Source organism: Electrophorus electricus, chromosome 4, assembly GCF_013358815.1.
Source record: "Electrophorus electricus isolate fEleEle1 chromosome 4, fEleEle1.pri, whole genome shotgun sequence".
NCBI classification, from domain to species: domain Eukaryota; kingdom Metazoa; phylum Chordata; class Actinopteri; order Gymnotiformes; family Gymnotidae; genus Electrophorus; species Electrophorus electricus.
In genome coordinates, this window is record NC_049538.1 from 23,535,369 (window position 1) to 23,559,824 (window position 24,456).

The window sequence follows — 24,456 nt, forward strand, 5'->3', positions numbered from 1 at the left end:
GATAAGTGCAGGGTCACCTCTGTGGACTCAGGGTGTAATACTTGCCTGCACATTTTCAAACATGCTTTCACTGAAAAAGTATTCCCTTACTTTTACAGCCACTGTAAACTTCATCCTCTTAGGATAATACCAGGAAAGTCCTTAGTGACAGTTCACATGCACAGTTAGTGGTAATATTATGTATCATAATTAATGAGTTCTTTTATTACAGTATATTGAAAAAATAAAATGTATTATTAGGTATTTCAAGACTGTTGAAATCATAACTATCTAGGACCTAGCAGAAAAATCGATTGTTCAGAACAAAAGACATAGAATATATACAGAAAACTTATAAATTAAAAACATAAATTGGATATAATAGACAATGTGAACCTAGACTGTGTGTAACAAATAATCAAAGAAATCATAACAGCTTTTTGGCACATTATGGTCTACTGTGACATATTAGGATCTACTATTTTCAGTGTTTATATTAAAGGAAGCATATAGAAGTTTGAGTAACAAAAATCTCATGTCTACAATTATCGAAAATAAACTATTAAAAATAATCAGGACTGTGTATCACATGTGTGATTATTTACTTTACATAACAAACCTTTGAAGTGGTATGGCTCCCAGAATTTTTCCCCCATAATGTCCACCATTTGGTATATTACATTCAGCTCATAATGTAGAGAAAGGTGACAGTTATAACAGATAACAGCTCTTGTTTGGTGTCCAAACTGGTGCAGTTGTTTAGCTAGCATAAGTTTATCTTGCCCTGATATTGGAAATGTCCTATTCTGACAAAGTAGTCTAACACTGGACAATAAAATTCCACTAGAACCTGAGAATAATCAGTTAGTGAACGCAAATCTATTCCTTGCAACAGCATGTATTTCTTCAGCTAAGTTTTGGTTTGTACTGACCAGGATTTTAAGTCTCACTCTCATGGAGTGCTCTGGTCTAGGGCAAGCAAACAGTGTTACATACTGGCTTGGTCTGCACTACTTCACTTGTTATCTTAGGATTCTTAAAAATTGCTGCACTTCGGAATTATACAATGAAAGTCTCTACTGCACAACAGAAAAAATTCTTTATGAGACAAGACAGCTACGCTAATCAGAGATGTCCACAATCAGCTGGGTGATGAACTCAGAGTGCGGAACACCAAAGGAGAAGCGAGGGGCTTGCGGTCTTGTCATGGTCACCTAAAAACACAAGTTCATCAGTCTTTAAAGGGTCAGTTAAACTAACATGATATGATATGTGTCTTTGAGTCTGCCTGCCTGTCTGTCTGACCTGCTCTGGACAGTGAGCACCAGGCCCTGGTTTCTTGGTCTTGTCACCAGGCATGCTGGTGCGGCTAGTCAAACTGTACTGGGGAGGTTTGCTTCTGTAAACACTTGGATCTACAACTCTGTAGCTCCCCGGACCTGGAGTCTAAGAGAAACATAGGAACTTATTATTAATATAAACAGAGCTCTTCACAAGTAATAGAATTTGTGGTTATTGGTCTATTATAGCATCTTCCACAGCTTTGTTCTCACCTTTTGCAGGTCTTCATAGAAGCTGCCTTTTTTGGTACGGCCGGTAAGGGAAAAGTTTGGGGCAGATCTTTTATTCACTGTGTTTGGCCCAACCAATGAGGGCAGCATGTAAGCGGCAGGCCCTAAAAGCCAGAGACTTAATGAGCATACAATAGAACAGACTGAGTGTACGATAGAAGTGAAGAAGAGCTCCACAGCACCAGCAGTAATATTGTTCTGAGAGATAGTGTTTACCTGGCGTTTGGTCATTATAGAATACTTTGGTCCGAGATGACAGCGAGTACGCAGGAGCAGAATAATAGGCCGTTTTGCCTGCTTTCTCAGGGCAATACCTCCCTGCAAAACATAAAAATCGAATGTACTATTAGATCTATATTTCAAGAGTTTTCTTTAGACCACTATATTCTATCTATGTTTATGTACGATCCTGACAAGGCAAGGGGCTCTATGCAAAATCTATTATTCTTTTTTTTAACTGAAAGGACAAAACCAATATAACCTGGCGCAGGGGTCTGGAAGGGCTGAGAGTCTTTGAGCCGACTGTACAGGGAATACGCTGGGGTGCCATCATGCCCAATTCTGGTAATATTGGAGGGGACAAGGTATCCAGGTCCAGGAGAACAGCTGGGGCTGAAATGTCGATGGCGAGAGCCAAAACTGTATGCAGGAGCTTTCCATTTGCGTGGGTCATGATCATTTACACCTACATAATTAAAACCAAATAACATCACATAGAACTTTTTAACATGGATAAAATAGAGAAGACAAGATTCGAAAGCTGTTTATACTTTTACTGCTGTATAGTTAAGCATCGGATGATTTACCTGTAGCTCCAGGGAGAGCATACTTGGGCCCTGGACTGCTGTATAGTGCAGCAATAGGTCCTCTTGGCTTATGGGGCCTCCAGGAACCAACCCAAACATCACTGGCTGACATAGCTGCCTTGGCTACAGGACCCGATTATAGTTAGCAATTTAAAACCCAGTTCCGGTTTATTAAAACTTTAACTTGTCAGCAGAAGAACATGAACTCACCCTAGAATCAGTTAGTTCAGAGGCGTCACTGCACAGTGGACAGTTGTGAAAGTCGATTTTATTCTGATCAGACAGTGCAAACGTTTCACTGGACAGTTCTAATGTCGATTTTATTCTGATAAAACAACAGAATAATGGATTTACACTATTAAGTAATAATGGTTCAACAGTGAACACCGGCGTTGTCGGAGCCACGTAATTCCTGGGCGCGGTGAACTGTCTAATTCCAGAAAAAAACAGTCCAACTAACAGAACCAACTACCTCTCTCCAGGGATTTTTCTGACTTTCCACGAAATATGTTCGCGGTTTCGTCTTAAAACAACTGGTCAGTCATTAAAATGTCAAATACTATAACTCATCGACTACGCTATAAACTATAAATCTGTCTCGCAAGATGCTGTAAACCTGTCTCGCAAATTGTGAGCCTACAGATTCAAAATTCAACAATGTCGTGAAGTCTGAACATGACGCATCTGCGCTCATGTTCAGCAAGTCCAGTAAAATAAACGAGAATAAAAACAATGAAATGGCTAACGCTAAATCAGTTTTCAAAACATGGCAAACTGATCGCACCGTTAGTAATCGTGGATTTTGTAGCGCAGTAGTCCGTGCAGTGGCTCAAGCAAAATGCTATGGATTCTTAACTTGTTCTCTTCTCTATAACTATGACGACATGTCACCATGGCACTACGGAATGACATTCCATACTAGTACAGATATGTCAATACATAACTCTGGCTACCTAAATCGGAAAGTAAATATACCTTAGTAATATCTCTGTTTTAACGAATTGATTATTTCAGCCAATGAGCTTCATCTCTGTACTGGCCTATCGCACCAGAACAAGTTGTAGTTCATGCAGAAATCATTATTATTCAGACCAAAAATAAGACAACTCCGCCCTTTTAAATTGTTTTCTTTATTTCTTTTTTATTTAAAGGTTTGTTGTTTTTTTTATTTGTTTTTTAGAATCTATTGACAATTCTTCTGGGTTGCGGGGATGCTTGGATGAAGTGGTGTGACTCGTCGCTGCTGTCTTACTGTGGCTCCAAGCAGCTTCAGCTGTGCAGAGCTGTCACATAGGGGAAAGGCAACACCCACAAATTATTGTATTTTTAATGAATAGACATTTTTCAGTTTCTCCTTTTCACATCTGCCACATATGTTTCCCACATCATAGCAGAAACAAAGAGTTATCAATCTATGGATGCAAGATCAGATAAACATACAGAGTCACCTAAGCCACACAGCCCAGCAAACAAGACATTGTGCTACACTTGAAACACACACACACAGAGGAGGAGGAGGAGGAGGAGGAGGAGGAGGAAGAAGAGAGAGAGAGAGAGAGAGAGAGAGAGAGAGAGAGAGAGAGAGAGAGAGAGAGAATAAAAGCTAAAACTAATTCAACAAACTATCTTAAATATAGTAGAGAGCTTTAAATATTGCTAGAGTATTGAGAGTCGATTTCCATTGTTAAAACATGAACCGTAAATTGCATGGAAGAGGGATAACAGTGGAAGGAATGCAGACACGTTGCAGCCAATATCCATACTATAGTGAATTATAGTGTTAAAAAAGAAAGACTAAAGTATATAAAGTACTAAATACAAAACACTTTACCAAACACCTGAAAATGCAACAAACTTTCAGTTGCTACCAGCAACTAGTGTTGCTGTTATGAAATGAAATTTGTTTGTGTCAGCATACCATAAAAACTGAAACAGCAACATATTGTGATATGCAACAAAAATACTTGGGGAAAATGAACTGAATGTTACTACACTTGAAGAAAATGAACTGACTGCTACTAGAATCCAGTAATACATTAGTTGACTGCAGGTTTTTTAAAACATGAATAGGGTTATTTTGACTGAATAGTGAAGCTGAATCAGAATGAATCATTTCAGAAAAATGAAAACTAAAAAGGCAATGCACAAAAGTTGTAATTAATTTGTATGTGTGTGTGTGTGTGTGTGTGTGTACATGGCCCTGTGTGAAAAAGTGATTGCCCCCTAAACCTAATAACTGAGGAGACAGCAGGAGAAGACTTGCATGTTCTGTTGGTAAAGACCATTTTTTTTATCTAGGCCACCTAAATAGAAAATATTTGCACTTTAGATTCTACTTTACTTTACATAAATTTGCTGTTTCACTGAACTACAAGACGTCAATAGAAAGGTGAATGCAGGTTATTTTCTTCTCTCTTGTTCTCATTGCACTTCCTCCTTCCCTGACTGCTAAATATTCTTCTAGAGTCCAGGCCGAATTATACGAACCAGAGCAGCTCTCTGCTATACTGATCGATGTGGTAAAGCACCTTGGCAACCTGAGCTTTCAAGTGTCAGAGAAGATGCATGGTATTATGCACTAAATTGAGTACTGCACATAATGGCCCAGTGACCTACAAATGTGAAAAAATATATACTTTTGTCTTCATTTTAACTCCCTCTTTCATTGTCAGCACCTGTGGTTCTAGACTTCAACACTGTCCAAGCAAACCACATAGTGTTTGATAATCTGATGACTGTGGTCTGGAGCGGCGAGCTTCAGTTGCTTCCTCCTAACTATGAGAGGATTAAAGGCAATGCTTCTGTCCTGGGCTCTGAGGGCTTTAACTCAGGGACTCACTGGTGGGAAGTTGAGGTTAGAGACGACACAGCTTGGCCGTGGGCGCGAGTTCAGCTGATCTGCGATAAGTGCAGGGTCACTTCTGTGGACTCAGGGTGTAATACTTGCCTGCACATTTTCAAACATGCTTTCACTGAAAAAGTATTCCCTTACTTTTACAGCCACTGTAAACTTCGTCCTCTTAGGATAATACCAGGAAAGTCCTTAGTGACAGTTCACATGCACAGTTAGTGGTAATATTATGTATCATAATTAATGAGTTCATTTATTACAGTATATTGAAAAAATAAAATGTATTATTAGGTATTTCAAGACTGTTGAAATCATAACTATCTAGGACCTAGCAGAAAAATCGATTGTTCAGAACAAAAGACATAGAATATATACAGAAAACTTATAAATTAAAAACATAAATTGGATATAATAGACAATGTGAACCTAGACTGTGTGTAACAAATAATCAAAGAAATCATGACAGCTTTTTGGCACATTATGGTCTACTGTGACATATTAGGATCTACTATTTTCAGTGTTTATATTAAAGGAAGCATATAGAAGTTTGAGTAACAAAAATCTCATGTCTACAATTATCGAAAATAAACTATTAAAATAATCAGGACTGTGTATCACATGTGTGATTATTTACTTTACATAACAAACCTTTGAAGTGGTATGGCTCCCAGAATTTTTCCCCCATAATGTCCACCATTTGGTATATTACATTCAGCTCATAATGTAGAGAAAGGTGACAGTTATAACAGATAACAGCTCTTGTTTGGTGTCCAAACTGGTGCAGTTGTTTAGCTAGCATAAGTTTATCTTGCCCTGATATTGGAAATGTCCTATTCTGACAAAGTAGTCTAACACTGGACAATAAAATTCCACTAGAACCTGAGAATAATCAGTTAGTGAACGCAAATCTATTCCTTGCAACAGCATGTATTTCTTCAGCTAAGTTTTGGTTTGTACTGACCAGGATTTTAAGTCTCACTCTCATGGAGTGCTCTGGTCTAGGGCAAGCAAACAGTGTTACATACTGGCTTGGTCTGCACTACTTCACTTGTTATCTTAGGATTCTTAAAAATTGCTGCACTTCGGAATTATACAATGAAAGTCTCTACTGCACAACAGAAAAACTCTTTATGAGACAAGACAGCTAGGCTAATCAGAGATATCCACAATCAGCGGGGCGATGAACTCAGAGTGCCGAACACCAAAGGAGAAGCTAGGGGCTTGCAGTCTTGTCATGGTCACCTATAAACACAAGTTCATCAGTCTTTAAAGGGTCGGTTAAACTAACATTATGATATATGTCTGTGAGTCTGTCTGCCTGTCTGTCTGACCTGCTCTGGACAGTGAGCTCCAGGCCCTGGTTTCTTGGTCGTGTCACCAGGCATGCTGTTGCGGCCAGTCAAACTGTACTGGGGAGGTTTGCTTGTGTACACACTTGGATCCACAACTCTGTAGCTCCCCGGACCTGGAGTCTATAAGAAACATAGGAACTTATTATTTATATAAACAAAGCTCTTAACAAATAATAGAATTTGTGGTTATTGGTCTATTATAGCATCTCCCACAGCTTTGTTCTCACCTTTTGCAGGTCTTCATGGAAGCTGCCTTTTTTGGTACGGCCGATAAGGGAAAAGTTTGGGGCAGATGTTTTATTCACTGTGTTTGGCCCAAGCACTGAGGGCACCATGTAAGCAGCAGGCCCTAAAAGGCAGAGACTTAATGAGCATACAATAGTAGAGACTGAGTGTATTATAGAAGTGAAGCAGAGCGCCACAGCACCAGCAGTAATATTGTTCTGAGAGATAGTGTTTACCTGGTGTCGTACTGTTTTGAGAGGTAGTGTTTACCTGGTGTTTGGTCATTATGGAATGTTTTGGTCCTAGATGACAGCGAGTACGCAGGAGCAGAATAATAAGCCATTTTGCCTGCTTTCTCAGGGCAATACCTCCCTGCAAAATATAAAAATCTAATGTACTATTAGATCTATATTTCAAGAGTTTTCTTGAGACCACTATATTCTATCTATGTTTATGTACGACCCTGACAAGGCAAGGGGCTCTTATGCAAACTCTATTATTCTTTTTTTTAACTGAAAGGACAAAACCCAATATAACCTGGCGCAGGGGTCTGGAAGGGCTGAGAGTCTTTGAGCCGACTGTACAGGGAATACGCTGGGGTGCCATCACACCCAATTCTGGTAATATTGGAGGGGACAAGGTATCCAGGTCCAGGAGAATAGCTGGGGTTGAAATGTCGATGGCGAGAGCCAAAACTGTATGCAGGAGCCTTCCATTTGCGCGGGTCATGATAATTTACACCTACATAATTAAAACCAAACAAAATCACATTGAACTTTTTAACATGGATAAAATACAGAAGACAAGATTCGAAAGCTGTTTATACTTTTACTGCTGTATAGTTAAGCATCGGATGATTTACCTGTAGCTCCAGGGAGAGCATACTTGGGCCCTGGACTGCTGTATAGTGCAGCAATAGGTCCTCTTGGCTTATGGGGCCTCCAGGAACCAACCCAAACATCACTGGCTGACATAGCTGCCTTGGCTACAGGACCCGATTATAGTTAGCAATTTAAAACCCAGTTCCGGTTTATTAAAACTTTAACTTGTCAGCAGAAGAACATGAACTCACCCTAGAATCAGTTAGTTCAGAGGCGTCACTGCACAGTGGACAGTTGTGAAAGTCGATTTTATTCTGATCAGACAGTGCAAACGTTTCACTGGACAGTTCTAATGTCGATTTTATTCTGATTAAACAACAGAATAATGGATTTACACTATTAAGTAATAATGGTTCAACAGTGAACACCGGCGTTGTCGGAGCCACGTAATTCCTGGGCGCGGTGAACTGTCTAATTCCAGAAAAAAACAGTCCAACTAACAGAACCAACTACCTCTCTCCAGGGATTTTTCTGTGACTTTCCACGAAATATGTTCGCGGTTTCGTCTTAAAACAACTGGACAGTCATTAAAATATCAGATACTATAACTTATCGACTACGCTATAAACTATAAATCAGTCTCGTAGGACACTGTAAACCTCCCTCGCAAATTGTAAGCGTACAGATTCAAAATTCAACATTGTCGTTAACGTCTGAAAATTACACATCTGCGCTCATGTTCAGCAAGTCCAGTAAAATAAATAAAGATCAAAGCAATTAAAAGGCTAACGCTAAATCAGTTTTCAGCTTCCGTTTTGAAATTGTTTGAGTGATACAGTACATTCATGTTAGTTATGACATAATAGTAAAAGGATACAAAACATGTCAAACTGAGCGCACCTTTAGTTTGTAGATAATCGTAGATTTTGTAGCGCAGGAGTCCGTGCAGTGACTCAAGCACAATGCTATCGATTCTTAACTTGTTTTCGTCTCCATCACTATGACTACATGTCACCATGGCACTACGGAATGACATTCCATACTAGTACAGATATGTGAATACACAACTCTGGTTACCTAAATCGGAATGTAAATATACCTTATTAACATCTCTGTTTTAATGAACTTATTTCAGACAATGAGCTTCATCTCTGTATTGGACCCTAAGATAGGTCTTTTGCACAAGAACAAGTTGTATTTAACACAGAAATAAATATAATTTAACCAACAAATAAGACAAATCTTCCCTTTTAAATTGTTTTCTTTATTTATTTATTTTTAATAATCTATTGAGAATTATTCTCGGTTGCAGGGGTGCTTGGATGAAGTGTTTTGACTTGTTGCAGGTCTCTTACTGTGTCTCCATACACCTTCATTAGGGCACAATAGCGCACCTCCATTGAGCAGAGCTGTCACATGGGGGGGAGAAGAAGAGAAGAGATCTAGCAAACTCAATGGTGACAACAGCCCCACAAGCATAATTTGAACATAACAGCACAAACATAACCTAACAAAATAGCCAGCAACATGGGAACCCAAACACAGGGCTTAAATAACCAAGACAATCAAGCACTAATCAGACACAGGTGAACATATGAACAGGGGGAACCAAAACAAGGATTGGAATAGAGGAACAGACGAGGGGCGGTGAAAATGCAACCAAGAAGTGGAACCAGCAGGAACCAAAAGGAAAACAGACACAACAGGGAAACTATGGAAACAGGGATGTCAGGAGGGTGGCCATTCGTGACAAAGTCTATAAACTTGGTAGAAATGGTTTACTAAAATAATTAGCCTATTGTGTGTAGGTTTGCCTTCTGCTTAATTCGTGTAATAGTGAAAGAATCTTTAGAAAAGTGGTCTAACCTGTAGTAGTGCAACCCTCTGAAGTGTTTTGTCTCTTGGGGGATCCTGTTGCACCATTACTTTGGACACCACTCATGAGGCTAATTAAACTTTCTTGATGTGTGAATTATATGGCGCTTAGAATGTATAAACAAATAGATTGATGTTTATCATAATACAACACAAAGCAAAACTAATTTCATTAAAATATACTAGTCTTTTTACCATGCATCTTCAGCTCCCAGTATACTTTATGTACCAGAGACTGCCTATTGAAAACTCACTCACCAAATATAAATCATGGTCAAAGTAATTTATAAATAATGGGCTTTCAATTAATTGGTGGAATTGCCCTTGGAGAACTAAATGTAAAATTTGAGGAAAGCCTGATATTTCAGGATGTTACATGTGCATGCCCACACATGTTTTCTTGGTAATTCATGCATGTTTCCCTCTTAGTAGTGCTGCTCTCAAACACAAGAGGACTTCAGTGTGTAACCATCTGTTGTACATTTGGACTCATTTTCATGTACATCAGTGGAATGATCTGTTAATCTCTGGTGTCTATAATGACTGATAATTCCATTGTAGACTTAGATATTATCCAGAAATTATGTAGTGTACGGTACAAATTCTATATTCAGTAAATAGCAAAGAAGAATATCCAGAATGATCAAGAAATGAACATAAATTTGCACCATGCACTTATTTGCATTCCTTGCCTTGTCACATTGTTTTCCACTGAAAAGCAACATGCATTCTGCTCAGTTGCATCTGTTCTGATTCATGTTCTAATATATTTGATTCATGTTCATGGTCATTTGTTTGCTCTGTTTTGTTGATTCAAATTTCACTTACTGTAACAAAGATCTGATGCGTCCTCGTCGTTTTCAGAGTAATTTGGCTGAGGCCTGATTCACTGTCTGCTTGTTAAGAAGTACGGTTCTATTCTTTTCAAAAATATGTAGGCTTGTCCCAAGAGACACACCTACAGTCTTCCTCCTCCACCTCCACAGTCAAATACCTTTGCAGCACCAGTGTGTCCCTCACAGCCTTATGTAAGGCCAAAATGGATGCCTTCCTCTCAAGCTGTACTGGAACTTCTGGAGGACTGGATGCTCCATGAGCAAGGGCTGTCAACAGCCTACAGAGAAAGTGCAGGATCTTGGGTGTGTGTGTGCGTGTGCGTGTGTGTGTGTGTGTGTGAGCATGTGGGCCTCTTCTCCATGCACCAGCAGGCCCAACAGTCATACACCAGTCTGGTCTGTGAGTGCATCTGAATGGAGTTCCGTACGTAGGGCACAGCCTCAGTCGCACTAATTCTCATTATGGAGATCAGGTAGCATGCAATTAGCACTCCTGTAAATCACATCAAGGTAGACGTAATTGATTTTGTTAAAACTTTGCACTAATCCTCAATTTTTTGTGGTTATTTATTTACATGTTTATTTATTTAGGTTTTCATTTTGTAAGGGTTGGCACCAAGCCGAGGCCCCTCCGGCCACCAGAGGGAGGCTTCGAGTCAACTACGCTACTAATCAGGCTTGATGCCCAACAGCTGTGCTAGATCTATAAAAGCCCAGTGACCCAGTCATTCAGTGCTGGGTCTTTGCCAAAGTTTTGAGCCAAGCTCATAGTTGGTAACTTCAGGTATTGAGGTCTGTGAGCCCTTGTAATACACCTTATTTCTCTCCTACGAAGGTGTTGGTGTTTTTACATGTTTTTTTCCCCTCTCGAGTCTCTGTCTCTTCCGAGGCTTCCCTTATCCATTAAAGTTCCTTCCCATTTTCTGGTTTTATTTGGGAAGTTTTACTTTGGTTTTCCCCAGTGCATCAGGGTTGCCATTCTTCCAGTGGCGTCCTTTGTTTTCCTTTTTTCCATGCTCGGCGTGGTGTTTAGTTTTTCCTTTTTTTTTTTACCTGATCCAAGATCTAACTGTTCTGCACAGGGGGCCCACCAACATTAGAGCAGGGTTGCTCACGCAGTAGGCTGTCGGTGTCATCGACCAGCTGACATGGGTTCAAGCTCACCTTACACATTTGTTATGATCTATTTTGGCTAATTGAGAAAGGCATGTTAAGTTTTGTTATTAATCATTTTTGCATGTGAGAGGCTTGCCTATCCTGCCCTCCCAGTGTGGCAGTGCACAGCCACTTTTCTTTCTGCACACAGAAGGCTAAGCACTTCACTGCATCTAATATCTCTGCCATGGACAGTACCCCAAAATCAGTCATGCCAAAGTTATAAAAGTAAAGTTAACATGAGAGAAGCAAGGTCATAAGACACCACACAAAAGACTACTTGTTTTTGATTAACTACGAATAAGTAAGTAAGTAAGTAAGTGTGTGTGTGTGTGTGTGTGTGTTTGTGAGACTCAATCTTGCTCTACATGAATATCTGTGGTGAGTATGTGAAACCACTGTTAGGTTCCAGCTGAGGGCCACAGTGAGCATGTTCCCCAGGGAGCTGCATATTAATGATGAATTTAATGTTTAACTTGTAGATATAAATACACAAACACAAAATGTCATACATTTTTCTGTAAGTATTCACAAAGCCCTTAAGTCCAGCTGACAAAAACAAACTACTTAGTTTAATACAATAAACAGGCATGTCACTATGTATACTGTAAAACTCAGTCAGTCAAGACTTTGTAAACAACAATAAATTACTTGAAACACTCACCTTTTGAACTGTTCTATTATGTTGTATCTCTTAATGAGATCAGTGGATGGCCACACCATGGCAACAATGTCAGTCGTCACCCATGAAAACACCCAAAGAAAAATGTGTGGTAAACCCTTTTATGAAACAAAATCATATATATATAGTTTACATTTCAGTGATATTGTAATAAAACATACCAATGCTCCACTACATAGTTATATTTTAATAGAATCTAGCTATATATATATATATATATATATATATATATATATATATATAGCTGGAACCAATGGCGTCATGCTGGAGACAGGAAAAGGATGAAAGGAGAGGAGAATAGAGTTGGATCAAGGGATGCTATTTAGCAAGCTAAAGCTAGTTAACTAATTGCTAGACAATACATAGCTAGAGAGTAGACAAAAAAAAAACAACTGTTTTAGAAGACACATTCAATACATACACACATTTAGCATTACCACATACAGCTTTTTCCCAAAACTGCATTTAATAGACATGCAATAAGGATTTGTTATTTAATTATACCAGCGTTTTGAGATTTATTTAAATAGTAATAATATTATCTGTCCTACATTAAGATGTGGGCCTTCTTTTGTAATTCCCAGTCAATACCAGTTCAATTAAACAATGTACTACATAAATCCATTACCCAATCAGCCAGAAATACTTTACCTATTTTATTTTATCTATATTATTCAAGTCTTTAAAGGCATGCAGAGACATTGAAGGTAATCTCACACTGCCATGCTGCAGACGCATGTTGGTCTGACCTAGCTTCATACCTCTCTAATCCGCATTAAGTGTCCTAAAGAAAGGCAAGATTAAAACCAAACATGAATTTCAATGTTTGTTTCAAATTATCATACTCTCGTATGATCAATGGAGCAATCCAACATAGGGACTTTTTGCTTGCTCACTGCGGGCTTGGACTCGGACATGCGTAAAGCTGCTTTGTGACGACGGCTTTTGTAAAAACCGCTACATAAATTAATCTGGCTTTGGCACTGATTTCATTGCAAACTCCCTAAAAATAATTTCTAGAGCAGTAATGGGTTTGATAGCAGAATGTTTTAGGAATAAATATATTCTTTGTGTTGTATGTCTGCTCATAGTGGTAGATATTGTTTTGTAAACACTGAGTGTAGTTATCGAATAATGTACTTGCTTCTTTTTGTATTTGAGTTCATGTGATAATGCTACTTAAACATGTGCAGTATAATTCTAAGGGTAATTTACGGGTTATAATTAGATCCACTGGCTACGGGAATGATTAGTTTAAGATGCTGTACACGCTTATTGTACTGGGTCTAAAGTACAATAAGAGTCTAATTTTTCAGGGTCTAATTCTGTAGGGCGCACAAGCATTTATTCCCATTTTTTAATTTGATGGGCATAAATAAATGCACCTGCGACACAGCTGGTGAAACTGCATAACAGGGCTGTTACATTTAATATCCGCCTGTACGACAGTGGTTTTGAAAGCTTTTTGGCTAAAAAAAAATAAATAAATAAAAAATGTAAAACTAAATTAATAAATAAATAAAACAGTTGTGCTACCGTCAACTCAAACCAGCTCTTATCGCAAACGCAAGTGCTATTATTTTCTCACTTCAAGCAGACGCGTGTCCAATTTCTCACAACGATAAAGTCGCCTAATATCCAATTTTACTAGTTTTTGGGGTGCATGTGAATTTAGCGCCATTTATTAATTTGTTAGACAAACAAATTAATAACAGACAAATACATTTTTGTCTGTTAACAGACAAATAAATTTGCCTGCTACACGTGTGTGTAGTAGTTTCACCGGGTATGTGACATTAGTTTACTTGTGCCACGGTAATTTTGAGCCCATTTTGGTTTAAACCGCAAGTGAAACACTGTTAATTAATTATTTATTAAATACAAGTGATATAATTATTTTCCGTATTGAAAAACAATTATATTGTGACTATTAAATGTAGATCGTCATTATGTGTCACGATCAGTCTCTCACAGCTTTCGTGTTCCGTGTTTTCCCTGTCTTGTGTACTTTAGGTCCATTCCGTAGTTTCGTTTTCTCCGCCCCTCGTTTGATTTACCACACCTGTCCCTCGTTTCGAGTATTGTTAAGTTAATGTATTTAACCCTGTCTTGATGCCTGTATTTGTTTGTTTTTGTTGCTACTCATTTAATGTGTTTGTATGGTTGTGTTAGTTTGTACTCCGTGTATCCTAGCCTTCCTGTTTTTTATCCCTGAGTTTTCCCTAGTCCTTGTTATAGCCTGCTTCCCCTGTAGATAATTGTGTAATTTTATTTTCATCGCATTGAATAACAATAAAGATATTAAGATGTATTATCATTATTACTTGTGGTACTATTAATAATTGGATTACTGTTTATTCAGCAAAGGAACAACTAAAAAAAACTAGAGACTGGGCGAGGGGTAAAGAGCCTACTGTACCTAAGGAAGGTGACACCCTTAAAATGCTAGAAGGAAACTAAGGGAGACAAAGAAGCAAATTAAAACACGTACACAGAACAACTTTTTAAACAACAATAATCGTTTTATAAAAAATACCCCCCCCCTTTCTTTCAGGCTGTGGTCAACCGCCTCAAGAGTGAGGCGCACTACAGCCTCCCCCACAGCCACTGTGCCAGTTCGCTCATCTCCCCGCGTGTCTCCAGTGCCGTGGGGTTCTCCACAGCAGGCTTACCTCACCAGGCACTCCTTCACCACATGGGAGCACTCCCATGGCGACTGGTACTTGGTCACGGTTCCTTCCGGCAGCGCATATTGTACTACCAGACCCGCATGCCTGGCGAGAGCGGCTGAAACCACAGTTACAATGAGAACATTGGTTGGTTTCAGGGTAAACCAACCAATTGGCCCTTCAGGTACTGGTTTAATCAAACATTCATGTTACACCAAATGGTTAAAGTTTTGTCACTTCATTTAATCAGAGGTGCTTAAGGCTTTATACCAGATATATCTGTTATATCAGATATTCTGTAGTGACCTAATATGCATGGAAGGCAATGCAGTGTTGTAATCAAGGTCAATTTATTGAACACAAAACAAATAATCATAATATCTGCAGCTTTACAGGCTACTGGCGGTAGACTCCTGTCCCGGTACCAGAGGAGGGGTTCTTGGCAGAGGAAGAAAAGCTCTTCACATTCAGAGTCGCTGTCCTCCCGCGCAGCCAGTTGCGCAACCCCACATGCGCAGCTAATTGTGACGTGGCATTAGGAGAAAATGACGTTAAATCATTATACTGGATTTGTGAGTGATTTTGGTCTACTTCAAATATATTGGCCATATTTTGGTGTATAATTTTTATGATGGTTTAAACTCACTAACAATCCAGCAGTACACCTGTCCCGCTGCTTATTTCTGTCTACCAAATAAACAAAGGGGGGGGGGGGGGCGTGCGCCCTAAAAACCTAGTAAAATGCTATGCGAAGGGGTTTTAAAGACTCGTCGCAGCCATGATGAAATTAGATATCATAATGTAACTGAGCAAAAAGGCAAGATTAGAACCAACACTGAATTACGTGCATTTCAAATTCTCATTTTCTACTGGGGATCCATGAGATTTCGTTACTAAAATACGAGTCGCCATTGGTGGTAAGCACATTCATACGGCAGTGTTATAAAACCGGTATTAGTTTCGAAGTACATTAATGTATGTGCCTGCATGTTTAACTTTGGGTGATTGAAGACCGGCAGACTGTAGCAGAGTAGGTAACGTACGTGAACGTGTAGCCTGATGTTAAATGTTTATGGGGAATTGTATCCTGTTTTAATTTTAATTGTAGTCATTTATTGGAAAGAGTCTGTTGTGCGTCAGAACAAGCCACTGTTTTTTCTCAGATTGATGAACATGTGGAACACCAACAGAACACTCACCTCCTAGCTGTCTATCATCAGGGCTCAGCACCAGTGTAACTGGAATCACCACCTCCTACGTACTGCTAACATGCCTTTCCACTGTACAGGAGTTCACTAATGTGAGCTCAAGACATCTATGGAGCTCATATTTGGCTGCCCAAATATGTCAGATTGGGAAGTACACTGATGAAATCTGCCAGGAGTTTTGTTTGGGTGAGAAGTGGAGACCTCACCTTGAAAATAACATTTAGTGGTTTATCTTCTATGCTGACACTACAATACAATATTTATTATTTTTAATAATATCAACAATCATTATAATACATATTACTATCATTATTATTATTCACTGTGATGAGAATAAAATTAATATGTATGTAGCGGGTATCGTGTCTCTTACAACAAACAACAATTTAGGACCTTTATTCAGTATGTGCCAAACTCAAATTGACTATGCCACCCTCAATTAAAGACTAACCAATATTAGCTTCATTGCTATTAGGCTAATAAGTTAAAATACTGTAATGTTGTAGTACTGTAAAGAAATAGTATGCTTTCTCATTTATACTTACTTAATTTATAGCAGGATTACAAATTTTTCCAGCACTGAATGGAAACATGCAGTGATTTGCGATACAAACATTGTAGTCCATGCTAAAAGCCACTGAACCATCTCTCAGCTTCCAGCTCATAACTGCACCCAAACAGCTCCACATAAACTTCAGCTAAAATAAGCCTCTTCCTGTCCATGATGTCCAAAAATATTGGTGATTGAATTATTGACTAAACAATATCCATGACAGCATCAGTTTCACCAAACAGTGTCACAAACATGCCCGACACTTTATCTGGGTTAGAATGAAAAGAAATGTTTTGCTGTGTGCATGGCTGTAGCTGACTAAGTGGAAAACAAAATAAGGCAAGTGAGTCATCTACGTTTTCCTCTAAGCGTCCTCTATTTGTTGAAACAGCTGCCAAGAGTTGCCGAGGTTGCACCTGGAAAACGTTTGTGAAGTAATTTGATAGCCCCTTCTCCCCTTTCTCCATAAACCTGGCATCTCCCTCTTGAGGTCAAACATGGTCACAGCCACCATGAAGAAATCCAAACCAAGTATAGTCACATCCTCTATAGCCACAAGTCAGAACTTGTGCACTGAATTCAGGCCCTCTACTACTACCAGGGGCCACTTCTTCCCAATCCTGTCAACTTGGCTGCTAGTGATGGACTTGAGTAGGATGGTCATCACTGTAGCAGTGACGCCAAAATGCCTGTGACAATGTGAGTAGAGAGCTGTTTCCCATCTACACTAAACGTTACCCAAAGTTCATTCCCAGTCTTCCAAGCCACAGGGTCGGTGCTGAAGGTTGTCTTTACTGGAGGCTGCTCACCCCCCAATGGGCAGTTCCAGTCCCACTTTCCACTGGCTCCAGTTCACAACATTGACTAGGATGGCATCCCCTTTTCCGGCACCAACTGCACACTAGTCATTTGGAGCAACACAACAGGGAGATGGGGAAAGTAACTAAAAAAGCCATTGCCCTAGTGGCCAGCTGCTACAGTATTATTGTTAATAATAATTGTTATTATAAAAAGAAGTCCCCTTTTTCCAAGCCAGTTTAATCTCATCAGACCTGCGAGGTTTGCTTCTAGTGCCATATATTTTGGAGTGGTGACTTTGTACTTTGTACCCTCATAAGTATGATTTTGGTACTGCCGTTGCTGTATGCTAACTTCCTTGATGAAATTATTACTGCGCTGTGTCACCTTCCGATGCACAACTTTCAAAGGGAATGAGAGAAATTAATACGATTAATATATTGCATATATTCAAAGAACACATAAGCTTACTCTTATAATGTAGACGTGTGTGCTCTAAATATCCACATTTAGAACACCTAACGATTTACAGTAAATGTGCAGTTTGAAGACTACTACTAACTAAAGATACACTTTATATATAAGATACACTTTAACAAGTGTCAAAACATAGGTACTGTTTTATGACATTTATTGCACTGCAGAATCAGGTCACATGAAGGTACCTGAGTAGTATAACAATACCTGAGGCCTTGGAGACTGCCCATCAACAGCTCTAGCTGCCTGCCTGAAGAGATATACACAAGGATTAGAAGCCAGGACAATAAACATGATGTTCTCCCATGAGCTATCCAAAGTGTACTCTCAGTGACAGGGCAACAGAATAAGAACAGATCCAACAAAGCCGGAGACTGAACAATACTGGAAAGGCATATGAGAGAAGGAGGCATCACACAACAACAATGCCCAGTGATTAGAGAAGCTGAGAGCTGACCACAGCTTTCTCCATGAACAGGATCCTTTAACCATCACACTAGGAGACACACTAGAAGAACTAGTTAGCTCCATGCCCTGACATGGTGCATGCCTACTGGCTGAAGAACCTAACTGCTCTCCATGAGCACCTGGCAGCACAAATGAACCAGCTGCTAATGGATGAAACCCACCCTGAATGGTTAACTGAATGTGGGACAGTCCTGAAGGACAGTTTCTGAAGGACCCTGAGAAAGGGGCAATTCCATCTATCTACCAGCCAATAACCTGCCTACAACATGGAAGCTCCTGTCAGGCATCATTGCGCCTAAGTTAAGTAGGCACATGGTGCAATTCATGAGCAGGGCCCAGAAGGGCATTTGCAAAAATACCAGAGGAACCAAGCACAAGCTGCTGGTGGATAACACAACAATCATTCAAAACTCTAATTCCAGACAAACCAACCTGTGCACCACCTGTTTTAATTACAAGAAAGGCTATGATTCAATGCCCCACACATGCATTCTGGAATGCTTGAGGCTATATTACATCAACAGGACTCTAAAAGCCTTCATTAAGAACTCAATCAAGCTGTGGAACACAAACCTAGAGGCCAACTTCAAGCCAATAGTACAGGTCACCATCAAGTGCAGGATTTACCAAGGCGATGCCCTTTCCCTGCTGCTCTTCTGTTTAGGCCTGAACCCCCTCAGTGAGATCATCACCAAGAGTGACTACTGATACTGGCTATGGAATGGAGCAACCATCCAACCACCTCCTGTACATGAATGACATAAATTGAACATTTGTTTTTACATTTATGGCATTTAGCTGACACTTTTATCCAAAGCAACTTACAATTATGACTAAGTACAACTTGAGCAATTGCTTGCTCAGGTGCCCAACAGTGTCAATTTGGCAGTAGTGGGGCTTGAACCAGCAACCTTCCGATTACAAGTCAAGTACTGTAACCAATGATTCAGATTTGCTAAGTGTGGTTGTATGGTTACAAGAAGAGGGAAGATCACAGAGGGGATCACATTAACAGAGGGTAATATAACAGATGTTGAGGGAAGCTACAAGTACCTTGGAATCCAAATGGGAATCATGAAGAGGCCACAAGGAAAGCAGCTACAGCCAAATACCAACAAAGATTAAGGCAAGTCCTGTGAAGTCAGCTGAATGGACAAACTAGGTCTGAGCTATCAACAACTATGCTCCGCTAGTCATCAGGTACACCACTGGCATAATAAGCTGGCCTAAGGAGGAGAGAGAACCCACTGACATCAAGACAAGGAAACTCCTCACAATGCTGAAGGGTTTCATCCCAAATCCAGCACTCTGAGACTATACACTAAGCAGAAGGAGGGGGTGCTGAGGACTAGTGAGCATCAGAGCCACTATCCAGGATGAAACAACCAAGATCCAGGAATACACCAAGATAATGGCCCCAAGTGACCATGTGCTTAGTGAGTACCTCAGCCAGCAGAAACCCAAGGGGGATGAAAATGAGGACGAACAGGGACCATCATGGGAAGAAAAACCCCTGCACTGCATGTACCAGATAGTGGAGGTGGCCGATATGGAAAAATCCTACCAATGGCTGGGAAAGGCTGGATTTAAAGACAGCACAGAGGCACTAATCATAGCAGCACAGGAATAAGCACTAAATACAAGATCAGTAGAGGCTGGGATCTACCACACCAGGCAGGACCCAAGATGCAGGCTGTGCAAAGATGCCTCTGAGACAGTCCAACAAATAAAAATTGGATGCAAGATGCTAGCAGGCGGGACGTACATGGAACCCCATATCCAAGTGGCTGGCATAGTGTGCGGAAACATCTGTTCTGACTATGGGCTAGAAGTTCTAAGGTCTAGGTAGGCTATACCCACAAAGGTAGTGGAAAATGATTGTGCTTAGAAACTGTGGGACTTCCAGATGAAACAACCAAGATAAGATGGTAATAGCTAATGAACCAGACTTAGTTGTGGTGGATGAACAGCAGAACAGGGCCGTAGTGATAGGAACATGAGAAGCTCAAGAAAAAACCAAGGGCTGAAGGAAGAGAGATAGAAAAGATGTTAGGGGGTGAAGACAATGGTGGTTCCCATGGTAACTGGAGTACTAGGGGCTGTATGGGGAGAATGGCTCCCCATATATATATATATATATATAATGGGTGGGACTTTAACGCGTTAATTTCGATTAAATAATTACAGGGAAAATAACTAATTAAAAAATTAACGCATTTTAATCACACTTTTGCACCGTGGAACGTTTCTCAGTGCACGAGTTCCAAGCATACCGATTATATTGACGCACAATGTGATGAGCATGATGGAGATGACGGAAGAAGCTACGCTGGTGGATGGGAAATTTAAATACAAGAAACTTCCAGATGGAAGAAACACAAATGTTGTTATTTGCACTTTATGCAGGAAGGAGTTTGCTTATCACAGGAGCACTTCCACCCTTCGTTACCACCTTAACGCAAAACATGTTGGGGCTAGCGCGCAGGTCAGTAATGTTAACTTAGCTGCTAAATGTGATAGTATTCCTAGTACGAGCAAACAGTGTCGCCAGTCAACACTCGACCACATGTCGGGGTTCACATTCAGAAACAAAATGTCAAAGTCCACGTCAGACAAATTGACCAATTCACTGGCGAGATGGATTGCTGTGGACTGTAGCCGGCTCTCTGTGGTCGAAGATAAAGGGTTACAACAGAGGCTGCAAATTGCGTCAGCTGATGCAAGTTACGAACTGCCGTCCAGAAAGACAATGTCGAAAAAAATCCAGTAGCTGTATGATGAGGAAATGGAAGTAAAACAGGTTATTGTGAAGATTAATTAATTCGATTAATTAATTACAAAGCTTATTAATTAGATAATTTTTTAATCGAGTCCCACCCCTAATATATATATATATATATATATATATATATATATAAAGATAGGGCAAATAATTTTTTTATGCGCTGCCATTCCTGCCATCTTGCTGCAATGTGGTGACAATTTCATTGTGGCAATGAGTTGGCAGGAGCAGCAATGGCAAAAAATCACAGATGAGGAAACAGGCATAAACGTCAGGGAAGTATAGAGTCACCGCACCAAATTATTGGCACTGGATGCAGACCTCCCAGGTCCGATAAGAGTAGTCTGAGATAAAGTAGCCTGAGACGAGCTGCTTTTTATAATACTTATTATTATTGACAACAACAATACATATAACAAAATTAGTCAAATGCAGCATTACACGGTTTTAACACCAAAGAGCAGCCACAAAATTAACTCCCCAGAGATCAGAATTTCAGCTTTAAGGTATTTATATTGAAAAGGCAATAGAAATCACAACACATTTTCTATACATACTGCCATCAGATGTCACACCCCAGGTAATGATAAGACAGTCAGTTCTACATTTCGTGGGCTTTTATGAAAAGACACTTACCCTAATTTAACAGAAGCTTCTTTAGAGAGGAGAGATGAGAGATTTCATTTTCTTTTTAGGACATCAGCTAGTGTGTGTAATATGCCAATAACCATGCCTTTTCATTTTTGCCTTCTGTTTAGGTTTCCTGGTACAATAGTCAGTAGCTTACACGTCTGTTGGATAGTCTTCCTAAAACAATAACATTCAAGCAATCTTGTATGAAATATGGATATTTAATATTTAAGAACATTTTGATCAGAGTATTTGTTTTATAATGCAGCTAACTGATGGGTTATTGTTTATTCGTTTCTGTTTACTTGTGTTAACTCATGGGAAATCATAATACTTGCTTTAAAAACACTATAACAGTTGTTTTTTTTTTTATTATGCTGTGTGATTGTTTTTTGTTTTTTTTTGCAACCACAGTATTATTACACTGTAGGCGTACTTTTATTACGAATTTGTTGATTAATGGAATATTAGTCAATGATTGTTGTGCATGTTTTTCTTATCTCTGTTTAATCAGTAAACATTCCTTGGTTATTACATCTGTGAGCCCAAAGTGATACTATAATGTTTGGTAGACGAGAAATAATCATGTATCTAATTGGCAACTTTCATGAGTTGAGACTGAATTATTAGTCATGAATTAAATGAATTAAAATTACTACATTTTCCCTGTTAATCAGGGTGGTACACCAATTAAATTTACAAACTGTAACTGAAATTTTTTCTAAAGTATTAAAATAGTCATTAGGTTTTTCTTCCTTGTATTTTTTTCCATTGATCATTGTGTTACAGAGAGTATGTTGTCATGTCACAAACTATGTTTAACTTACAAAAAGCACACAACACCAGCAAGGTATTAGCTGACATGGTTTTCCTTTTTTATTATTATTTTATTGTTATTTTATCAGAAAAATGCATTCAGCCTTAAAACAATAATAATAAAAGGGTTGTTTGTTTTATGGCAAGCCACCCCCTGAATCTGCCAACCAAGCAACAGACAACCAGAAGCCAACCAAAATGGGAAAGGTAAGTAGGCATGCGTATGTCGGCTTTGTTGTGTGGTTGCTTCGAGAGTCTCGTGCTTCACTTTAGGTCAAGGAAGACCTGGTGCTGTTCACTGCAGGCCAACTGAACCCTGACCAGTGACTCTCATCCCACTAGACTGACAGGGGAATATGACACAGCCCTCACTGCAACAGACCAGAAGGCCAGAGCGCCCAAATCCCTTAGCAGTTGGGTTCCCCTCATCTTCTCTACAAATATGTTGAGATAACATATCTCCTATTAAGTCATACACCACCACAGCCTATATTCCTCAATTGGTTCAATATAATTACATAGGAAGAGATCACATTTTATTAGCTAACTTTCAATAACCGAATTTGCATGAAAAATAATATTTTTTTATATTAGGCATACTATTAGGCAACAGTAGTCTTAGATATCTTGAAAAATGAAGCCTGAGTTAAGTATGTCAAAGTTAACACTAATCTTAATTACAAGAAAGATGCAAGCTGCAGGCTCTATGCCTCAGAAATCCTTAAGAAGTACCCAAGTTGATCAAAGTGCAAGAGGCCTGAAGAACAATATCATCATTATTAGTTGTAGTAGTAGTTCTAATATGAAAAAAAAGCTTATACACACTATACACAATCAAAGGCAGAAAAAATAAAACACGACGCCACTAACCTTGCAGGCAACAGGAAGATGCTTGCTCCAGCAGACTGCAAGCTGATCCGCGCTCGATCAACTCGTTTCTTCATCAGACAAGTCTGTAGGTATAGAAAGGACCGATCATGTATTCTCTTCTCCGTTTATCACAAAGCATGCTCGCGCCAAGGTTATACGTCATATAGACGTAAACGACGCCGTCTTCTTTCGATTTTCGCTTCGCGAGAAGTTTCGTTTGACTAAGACCTGTAACGCTACAGGATTTTGACAATCGTAACGGATAGAAAAATATCACCCTTCTGAGGGACGCATGAAAAATCTCCCACACCCCAACACCTCGCGTGAATCAGAGTGACACACTGCAGCGAGTCTTTCTTCAGTCGCTGTAGTACGTGCTATGCGAGAAGGGGTCCGTTTGCTCTCTTGGCCATTGGTCTGAAGGGTAAAATTAGGGTTAAAACTGGGCTAAAAATGGCGTGGTGTACGCCGGATTTAAGTCCTTATTAACCCGTTGTATTTAAGCGCCCACCGAGTGGTCTGAACTCTTGCAACTCACACCTTAACTGTTAGCTTAAATGTAGCTGCTGTTGACGGAGATGAGTAGTAGGTAAACCTAATAGAAATAGAAGACCGGTGTTTTTGTGCGCGTGCTCCGTGTTTAGTCTTGAAAAACTTAGTGGCGTGTTATCCAGTGAGTTTGAGGTATTTGGTTGAATCATGGTAAATACTTAGAACTCAGAGTGTGGGATCAGAATATGTACATACACTTCAGAATTCAGCTTGGTGCTGCCATCAGCTCTCACATCACTATTAACGAGTTAGGCAATCATACAATTTGTGGGCTTTTACGATAAGACGACACTGTTACCCTAATTTAGAATAAGTTTCTTTAGAGAATAGATGAGATTTTATTTTCTATTTAGCACATCAACTACTATGCGTGTGATATCCTGCCAATGACCATGCTTTTAATTTAGTACAATAATCAGGGTGTTGGTCACAATAACTGTGGCTTACACTTCTGTTGGAATTCTGAAGTCTATGTACTTT

At 39.5% G+C, this 24,456-nt stretch overlaps 2 protein-coding genes across 2 annotated transcripts; both read right to left on the reverse strand.

The window, feature by feature from the left end:
* Positions 1 to 1,100: 1,100 nt before the first annotated feature.
* On the reverse strand, positions 1,101 to 2,530 carry LOC118241273 (outer dense fiber protein 3-like). Its single transcript, XM_035525750.1, has 6 exons — positions 2,357 to 2,530; positions 2,032 to 2,235; positions 1,767 to 1,868; positions 1,533 to 1,654; positions 1,285 to 1,425; positions 1,101 to 1,193 (listed from the first exon to the last, which is right to left on the reverse strand). The coding sequence occupies exons 1-6, from the start codon at positions 2,466 to 2,468 to the stop codon at positions 1,101 to 1,103; spliced, it is 774 nt and encodes a 257-aa protein (XP_035381643.1). The 5' UTR covers positions 2,469 to 2,530.
* Positions 2,531 to 5,471: 2,941 nt separating this feature from the next.
* Positions 5,472 to 23,930, reverse strand: LOC113580529 (outer dense fiber protein 3-B-like). Its single transcript, XM_027015133.2, has 10 exons — positions 23,425 to 23,930; positions 14,826 to 14,940; positions 12,136 to 12,251; positions 8,506 to 9,014; positions 7,647 to 7,769; positions 7,322 to 7,525; positions 7,055 to 7,156; positions 6,787 to 6,908; positions 6,539 to 6,679; positions 5,472 to 6,449 (listed from the first exon to the last, which is right to left on the reverse strand). Exons 4-10 carry the CDS (start codon positions 8,639 to 8,641, stop codon positions 6,357 to 6,359), a joined length of 921 nt encoding a protein of 306 aa, XP_026870934.2. The 5' UTR covers positions 8,642 to 9,014; positions 12,136 to 12,251; positions 14,826 to 14,940; positions 23,425 to 23,930; the 3' UTR covers positions 5,472 to 6,356.
* Between the last annotated feature and the right edge of the window lie 526 nt (positions 23,931 to 24,456).

Excerpts from the sequence above, each read along its gene's own strand:
- LOC118241273 (XM_035525750.1), bottom strand. The coding sequence starts at position 2,468 with ATGTCAGCCAGTGATGTTTGGGTTGGTTCCTGGAGGCCCCATAAGCCA. Across the intron at positions 1,426-1,532 it reads TCTATGAAGACCTGCAAAAG|ACTCCAGGTCCGGGGAGCTA; the intron begins GTGAGAACAAAG and ends TGTTTCTCTTAG. Across the intron at positions 1,194-1,284 it reads GTGCTCACTGTCCAGAGCAG|GTGACCATGACAAGACCGCA; the intron begins GTCAGACAGACA and ends TTGTGTTTTTAG.
- LOC113580529 (XM_027015133.2), bottom strand. The coding sequence starts at position 8,641 with ATGTCATTCCGTAGTGCCATGGTGACATGTAGTCATAGTGATGGAGAC. Across the intron at positions 6,909-7,054 it reads CCATAATGACCAAACACCAG|GGCCTGCTGCTTACATGGTG; the intron begins GTAAACACTACC and ends TCTGCCTTTTAG. Across the intron at positions 6,450-6,538 it reads GAGCTCACTGTCCAGAGCAG|GTGACCATGACAAGACTGCA; the intron begins GTCAGACAGACA and ends TTGTGTTTATAG.